The 8,489-nt window shown below is 54.9% G+C and overlaps 1 protein-coding gene across 1 annotated transcript in view; it reads right to left on the bottom strand.

Moving 5' to 3' along the window:
- RAX (retina and anterior neural fold homeobox) overlaps positions 1-4,227 on the bottom strand; it is a 5,308-nt gene extending 1,081 nt beyond the window's left edge. The window contains exons 1-3 of the mRNA XM_040478671.1: positions 3,726-4,227; positions 3,163-3,416; positions 1-170 (exon numbers count right to left, since the gene is read on the bottom strand). Coding sequence (XP_040334605.1) covers positions 1-170; positions 3,163-3,416; positions 3,726-4,014 — 713 coding nt within the window. The 5' untranslated portion in view covers positions 4,015-4,227. The remainder of the gene's footprint in view (positions 171-3,162; positions 3,417-3,725) is intronic.
- Between the last annotated feature and the right edge of the window lie 4,262 nt (positions 4,228-8,489).

The following is an 8,489-nucleotide window of genomic DNA, read 5'->3' as shown; positions in this document are numbered from 1 at the left end:
GCGCCCCCCGCCGGCCCGCCGCCGCCGCCCGGGCCCGTCCCGAGGGGCGCCAGGGCCGCCGAGGGCGGCGAGCGGCTGAAGGACAGGAGGGGCGAGTCTTGCAGCTTCATGGACGACACCTCCAGCTTCTCCTGCCGCCGCCACTTGGCCCGTCGGTTCTGGAACCACACCTGCGGAGGGCAGCACAGCGGCCGTCGGGCTGCGGCGGAGGCGTGGGGACGCGTCCCCGCCCTGCGCCAGGCTGGACGATCCGCTCGCCCCCCGCCCAGGAAAACCCCACCCCTACGCTCTCCTTCCTTTTGCGTCCCGTTTTCCCCTTTTTGCCTCCTCCCTCCTCTCAGAGTCTTTGTCTCATCCGTGTCCCACCCGGGCCCCTGTTTACCTCACCCACAGCTGTGGCTGTATCTGTTTCCCACTCGCGGCACACAGCAGGTGCTCAGGAAAAAAAAGTGAAGTTAACCTTGGGGATCGGACCCAGGATTTCGGAAACCACATGGCACCAGATTTCGGTGACCTGGTGGCTGGCAGCCCCCCTTGGCCCTTTGGTTTAGACTTTGCTTCCTCCCTCGATGGCACTGCTCTCGGTGGCTGGTTTCGGCTCAGGCTTTCTGTGCTTGGCCTACCTTTCGGCTCGATTATAAACATACGCATACGCAAATACTCTAAGTACCCTAACTGGCCACACTGGGTGTTAAATTCCATTTCCAGGAATTACTGGTTGTGGTGACTGGTGGAAGCAAGAGGGGGTGTTTTATCCCGAGCTTGAGTTGCTGCTTTAAAAAGATCTTCGTTCTTATTTAATTAGTATCCCTTTAGTATTTCTGATGTTTCTTATAAATGGCTTCCAATGATTACAACAGCTCAAGTTTATTATATTTACGTTGACTTTCCGGAGTCAACTTTGACATTACTCTAAGATGAGTTCAGTGAGTTCAAGCCTGTCTGTCTTTCTCTTTCTTTCTTTCTTTCTTTCTTTCTTTCTCTTTCTTTTTTCTTTCTTTCTTTTCTTCCTTCCTTTTTCTTTCTTTCTTTCCTTCTTTCTCTTCCTTCCTTCCCTCCCTCCTTCCTTTTTTTTTTCTTTACATATAGAAAGTCCACACCAAGAGGGAAGTCTGATCTCTTAATGATAAAATGTCTATTTCTGATTAGGTAAAGGCACAAGAAAAGGTGTGACGAAGGTGTCACCACCAAGTTACCACCCTTGGACACAGAACAGAGAGTTCGTTGGTCTAGTTTAGTAGAGAATCAGAGAGAACTTTGGCCAAACTAGTGGCCTCAGTGATATATTTCTAGAGGGAAATAGGAGAATAGCTGTGACCTCAGAAGGGAGAAGGCAGCTTGGAGTCAGTGGGGGAGGGGACCTCCTAGAAGCACTGAGGAAACAGTCCCCCAGCACCTAGGCAGAGCAGGGCAAGTGTCTGCAAAGTTAGGATTGGGGGTGGGGCGGGGGAGGGAAAAAGAACAAACCCGTAAGTAACCTCGTCCTCTTCCCACAAAAGATTCATCTACGTTGCCGAGGCCCTAATTTCCCCCAGAAACACGAGATAGTTGCTGATAATAGAAGAGAAACATCGACATGGGAAGGGCTCTCATCCCACGGCTTCCTCTAATTCCCTGCAGGCCCCACTCTAGCCCTGGAAACATCAGCTCTAGTCTCCCACCCAGTATTCAAAGTCAGAGAACTAAGGACCGGGAGGTCCTTTCTTCTAGGGCTGAGCTGCTGCCCTCCACACAGCTGGAGGCCCACAGTAGACTTCCCCCACCCCCCATCTGATTACATCATAGCCATGTGTTAAGAACCCGCCATATGTTGGGCACTGTGCTGGCCCTGTGGTCACAGAGAAGTCCCAGACACCGTTCTCAACAAGCTGATGACTTAAAGGAAGAGCCCAAATCCCTAAACGAATAAAGAGGGAGGAAGGAAGGTAGGACGGAGGTGATGTCAGGCGTGAAGGCGCCCCTGGTTGGAAGACTGTCTCTCCTCTCCTTCATCTTTCACTTGTGTTCTTTTCCTCCCCCTCCCCCACCCTCTTCCCCCCACCCCCACCCCGAAAAGCAGGTGCAAAAAAGTCCACACCTTCAATGAAACCATTGCAGCTCGACTGTCCCCAAATTAAGGGAAACAGAAGGGCCCTTGCCATCCTGAGTCACATGAGGGAACTAGTTTTGAAAACCATGATATTTACTCATGACTTGAAACTCCTAAATGCGCAGAAGGGACAAAAGGCAAAAGCTTGGCCCCTTTTACTCTTAAGGTAAGGCCAAAAGCCCCCGAAGGTCTGAATATCTTCACTCCCTGGAAATCTAATTCATCAGACACATGCACAAACCTCATCTTAGTTCCACCGCCTTTCAGATGCAGTGAAATTTGTTCCCAATGACTCCCTTTCAGGCCTCTGCAAAGTCTCCTAATTTGGAAATCCTCCCAGATTTTTCACAGATGACTAGCAAATATTTAAGGCTTTCAAATATTTTAATGATCAGGGATTAAAGATAATTCAGCTTTAATTAAAGCGAAAACCCCTTTACGAGAGAGAGAGAGAGCGAGAGCGAGAGCGAGAGAGAGAGAGAGAGAGAGAGAGAGACAGACAGACAGAAGGCCTCTGCAGCAGCGGGAAGTTTGGTTGGATGTACACCAAAGAAGCAAAAGTCAGTTTCTGAAACAAATCCACCAAAACCTTCAACTGCAGGCGCCAGGGTCCTTGCAGGCAGACGGGGGTTTTCGTTTCTCAGCAGGGTGAGCGCAGTTACTGAGGAGGTGGCATTCGGGGCCCCAATCCGTCCCCCCCCACCCCCCACCCCCACGCTGCCTACATCCCCTCTCTACTCACCGCCGCCCGCCCCAATCCCGGCTGCGTCTACGAAACTGTCGCCCGTCATCTTGCCAGCCATCTCTGATACCTCTCTTTAGGTTAGAAGAGGGAGGACCCCCCCCCCCCCGGCCCAGGGAGGTGATACCACAAACTGGAACCGAATGACCCGGAGGCGGTCGTGGGGCACAAGGAAGATCTGCGACGCTCCTTCGAGGCTCTGCGCGAGCGGAGCCGAGGAAGACCAATGGGAAGCGTCCCGCGTGACATGCGTAGACGCCGGGATTCAAGGGAGCATTTGGCTGCGGCTTGGGCCTGGGACCCTCCCGGGGACCGATCGGGGGCGCTTTACCTGGACCCGGACTTCGGGTAGGTTGACCTTGCCTGCCAGCTCCTCGCGGCTGTACACGTCGGGGTAGTGAGACTTCTCGAACGCGCGCTCCAGCTCGTGCAGCTGGTATGTGGTGAAGGTCGTGCGGTTCCTCCGGTGCTTCTTCTTGGGCTGCTCCTCGTCCGACAGCTTCGCGTCGCTGGTGGCGGGACCGACCGGCAGCCCTGGGCTCGGCCGCGCCTCCCCAGGCTCCTTGGGGCAATAGGGTCGAGGGGCTGGGACGAAGAAGCCCCAGAAGGTCAGGGACACTCCCCGGAGTATCCCTGGGCCCAGTCGGCCTACCCTGGGACGCCGACAGCGGGACGCGGGCTCCTCCCGGGCGTTGGATCGGGAGGTCGGGGATAAGGCTGCGGGGGGCCTCTAAGCTTTCTCTGAACGCAAACCGGAAGCTTATATACACCCCCAAACCCAATCCCGCGCCCAAATGCCTTAATAAAAGTCGAGGCAGGGGCTCCGTCCTCTTGCAGAGCTCCTAAGTTTGGGCACGCCTCAGGGCCCCGCCGCGGCCGGGGGTGCGCACTCACCTTCGTACTCGGGAGCGGGCACCGGGGCAGGCTGCGCGGAGGGCTCGGCGCCTCCCCCCGGCGGCTTGGGGCAAGCGGCCCGCGCGCCCGGCCTCCTATCCCGCTCCTTCGCTCCCCGAGCGCCCGGCTCCGCCGAGAAGGAACCGAGGATCCCGTCGTCCTTGGTAAATCCCAGGATAGCCTCGATGCTGTGCAGCCGCGAGGTGCTCCCTCCCGGGCTGCGGAGCAGGTGGCCGGCCAGCGAGAAGCTGCCGTCGGCCATGGCGGGGGCGCAGCCGGGCAGGTGCATGGGGAGCGCCAGGAGGCGGGAGGGCGCGGCCCGCGCTCTCGCAGCGCAGCCTGCTCGGGAGACCGAGAGAAGAGGCTCGAAGTCGCCGTTCCCGGGCACGGCGGTCCCACCCGCGGGGGCCCGACCCAAGGTCAAGCTCGGCGGGCGACGCGGGCCCCGGCTGCGCGCGCTGGAGGCGGGCGAGCGCTCGGCCGGCGGCCGCCGGGGTCTCTGCAGGAGTCTGAAGTTCGGACTCGGGGCAGCCGGGGCCCCGGGTGCTAAAGGCGGCGAGCCCGCTCGCCCTGGCTCCTCCCCTCCCGCCCCGGCCCCGGCCTCTTCCCTCGGCCCCTCCCCCCGCAGCGAGGCGGGTCCTTCCCTCGCCCGCCTCGGGGTCCTCGTTCCGCCGCCCCGGGCGGGGCCGCCGCGCCGAACTTTCCACCCTCCACCTCTCGATCCGCTCCAAACGCTCCACGCACAACCGAGGGAAGTGCGGTGGGATGTTTGACAGGCCTGGGGACCCGGCTCTGGGGCCCGCCCCCCCCCCCCCCCCCCGGTCTGGCCTCAACGGGGCCGACGCCCTTTGCCTCACCTTCCCCCACCACCCGGTGGGCTTGCCTCGCTGCTCGGGCTTCCCTCCCCCTTCCCTCCCCTGACCCCAGACTCGCCTCTGCCTTCAGGCACAGTTTCCTCCGCCCGGGCAGAGTGCCCGGGGCGACCTTTGGAAAGACGGAGCGTACCGCTTCCAGGCTCTGGGGCGCAGGGAGTCAGTCCACGCACGCTACTTCTCAGTTTGAGTTTTCCCTTCGCCCCCTTTTTATTCCCAAGGGCACTCCTCTTTCGGCTCCGTAGGCCCAAGCCTCGGTCTTCGGGTTTATTTTGTTTGTCTCTATATTTTTAACTACTCCTTCCTGTCTCCTCGGACTCGCGCGGCCCGGCAGGCCCCCTCGCTCCAGGGCCGAGCCCCAGGAGGCGGTGGGGCCATCTGTGCCTGCACGCCCGGTGACCTCAAGTGCCCCACCGCCCAGCAGGAGGCTGGGAGGCCCCGAGTCGGACACGCCGCCAGGCTCAGGCCCAGTGGAAGACCCGACAGGGGTCCGTCGCCCTCGTAGACTGTTCCTGGAGAACCCTCTCCCCACCAAACAATCTGCAGGCCAAGGAGAAGGCCCAGCCTCTGGGGTGAAGGCCTCTCACGTCCTGGGAGGCGGGGGTGGGGTGGAGGGTGCGGTTATAGGCGGAATCTGTTGCATGCATGTCTTGACACTTGGGGAGCCCCACGGGGCCTCCGTGGCGCAAAGTGGAATGATGGTTACTGCAGGCAAGTGTTTTTTCACATCCGCCATCGCCGTGGTCGCCACTGATAACCTTGTCACCTCTCAAACCCGATGCCAGCCAGACCCGGCTCGCCCGTCCGCCTTCGCCAAACTATTGGCAGGAAACGTGAACCCAAATGTTTTCCCAAGAACCTCAGGAACTCGAGATTCTCATTCTTTTTCATTTCCCCAGTTTTATTGCGATATAATTGACGTACAGCGCTGTGTAAGTTTAAGGTGGCCAGTATCATGATGTGACTTACGTTTGTTGTGAAACGTTTGCCACAGTAAATTTAATTAACATCCGTCGCCTCATACAGACACAAAATAGAGTTTCTTAAAATCTCCTCTGTAATAGGGGCTCCGATCTCCACGCAGGGGCGTCTCCCCCCACCCCCATGCCCACCGCTAGTTTATTTCTGTTTGCATTCGGATGAGGGGTTACCGCCTCCCTTCCGAGGGTCCCCCACTGACGTGGGCCATGCCAGAACCTCAAAAGAAAAGAAAGGCCAGCCAGGCGCTGGCCTTGAGGAGTTTAACGTCCAGCCTGGGAGACAAGACAAAGGAAGAAACAAGGGAGAAAAAAAAAAAAAAAAAAAAAAAAACCCACCTATTTTCCAATCCTCACCTTTATTTTATTTTTTTAAGTTTATTTATGGAAGCAACCTCTATACCAACGGGAGCTGCTCGCTGGTCAGCCAGGCGCCCCCAAAGTCACAAAAGAACATGTGACTATATTAAGGAGCATGGAATGATGAATTGCCTGTGATGGGCATATGGGGTGGTCATTACACAAATCGCTCTATTTTTTTAGTAGGCCTATAAAAAGGTAAATTAAAATAGCAAGCAGGTGAGTTTGCAGTAGACAGAAATTGAGCTTCGGATTCAAGTGAGAAATTGTGGTTTAAGAGAAAGCTACATTAATGATAATTAATACGCACTTTATAGTTCCTGCACGATTCTTTATAGTTGTCAGAGCCTTTTCACGTTCTTCACATCACAGGATCCTCGAAACCAAGCGAGGTGAGGGGGACAAATATGTTTGTCCCGTTTTGTTTTATTTTATTTTATTATTAACAATTTTTTTTAATGTTTATTTATTTTTGAGAGAGAGAGAGAGAGAGACAGAGTGCGAGTGGGGGAGGGGCAAAGTGAGAGGGAGACACAGGACCCAAAGCAGGCTCCAGGTTCTGAGCTGTCGGCACAGAGCCTGACACAGAACCCAAACCTACAAACCGAGAGACCATGACTGGAAGTCAGACACTTAAATCGACTGAACCATCCGGGTGCCCCCGTCCCCATTGTATAGAGGAGGAAACTGAGACTCAACCTGATACAGCTGGTAAGCGGAGGGGTCAGGACTAGAGCTCAGACCACCTGACTCTTTGTCCAGTGTTTTCTGCCTACAGCTCACTTGTAATACATGGTGGAGGGTGTGATGTTTGTGAGAAGAATAAAAGCACATGTGAGCCCGCAGTCTCCATCTTTAATCCTTCCCGGAGACCGAATGCTGCATCTAAGAGGCTGAGATGGTGGCGGCTTAGCCTCCCAGAGAAACGAAGTCAGAGAGTGTGGACAGTGGCCTTTGGGCGCTGGTGTCCAGGACTAGCGAACAAATCCTTGAAAGGTTCCCACCACAGTCCAGGCAAAGCCTGCCCCTGGGGCCCTCAGGCTTTCTAGGCTGTCCAAGGCAGTGTCCTCCTAACAGCCTGGTGGCACCCCACAATGTCCCACAGGCCGATTACATAGACCCGGTGACTGAGGTTCTGATGCCTTGGTGACCAGAGGACAGCCACAGGGATAGGAGATTGGTGTTTGCCGGTTCCTCTATGACCAAGAATCCTTTTTTATGTAAACTTCCCCAATATTAAATTGATTTCTATAATCGCTGCTAAACAAAGATCGGCAGTGTTTTCTTAAGCTTCTGCCCACACGCTAAGGGGCTTATAGCCTTGTTTTCCAAAGTTAATTCTCTCTGGGACTGCCCAGCTCCCCCTAATAGGTCCAGGTGAGGTTAACTTTTATTTACTGTTTATTTCAGAGTCTTGAGAGAAAAGCAGAAAAGACTTCAACAGCCAGGACTTCGGAGAGACAGGGCAAAGCAGGACAAGGGGAACTTGGGGCTTCCTTTGTGCAGGACATAAAGAGCTAGTCAATACCCTTGTGGGCACGATGGAGGAGTACTCCAAGCAATCAGCCGGGGGTCATTGTTAGGGGCTAATCTACATGTGTATTTCCCAAGAACTCGATTAGGGAAGATGAATGGACTCGGCCATGTCCCTAATTCTTCCAGCATGAAGCAGCATTTTTTCCAGCAGTTAGGCCCGCTTAAAATCAGCCCACCTTCAGCAAAAGTAAGGAGCCTGCCTTCTGAACTCCACCTCTGTTTAATTCATTAATTCATTAGGTGGATCAAAGAAAAATCCCTCCTCCCAGCCCGCATTGGGCTTACACACAGATAAAGCCCCTTTAAACTTGGCATGGCCCAGAGAAACATTTCCAGAAGTGAGGAGAGTGAGGGTGGTCGGGGGCTTGGGAGGGTCTTCAGAGTGGGAGGTTCCGGGTGATGTGGGAAGGACAATATCGAACAATAATTGGAGGAGGAGGGGGGAGATTTTGAGGAGAAAGGGAATGGGGACAGGCCAGCAGGAAGACAATGAAAGCTAAATGTAACCAGCAATTATGGGAAGTTGCAGGCCAAAGTGGCTCCTTTATCTTGGATGCATGCGCGGGGACCCATGTCTGGAAGCATTCTAGGCGGACTGCCTCCCCCAAAACACTCTTTCGAGCAATGCACATTTGAGGAGTGAGTTCCCTGGGCACTGGGTGAGCAGGTGGCCTGTGCGCACGGCGAGCTAATGGCATTTGACCATAGCCTCTAGTAATTTCAACTTGAAGCGATGTTTTAGGTTGCACTTCATAAAGTGCATGAAACCACCTCTATCATCTGAATACTGACTGTTCCCTTAGTGGATGTATTTTTATCCTGGAATAATTCCACTTGTCTTGGACCACACTGGAGGACCATCTCCCCTGCTAGCTCATACACGGTCTTTCAGGGAAGGCAACTTCACTTTAGTTGTAGCCCAAACTCATATAAACATGAAACACGCACACACACACACACACACACACACACTGAAATTCACTGAAATTCAACACTGAATTCACACACACACTGAAATT

This window comes from Herpailurus yagouaroundi, unplaced genomic scaffold (genome assembly GCF_014898765.1).
Source record: "Herpailurus yagouaroundi ecotype Mexico unplaced genomic scaffold, PumYag 142, whole genome shotgun sequence".
Classification (NCBI taxonomy): domain Eukaryota; kingdom Metazoa; phylum Chordata; class Mammalia; order Carnivora; family Felidae; genus Herpailurus; species Herpailurus yagouaroundi.
This window is presented reverse-complemented; position numbering and strand designations above follow the sequence as displayed.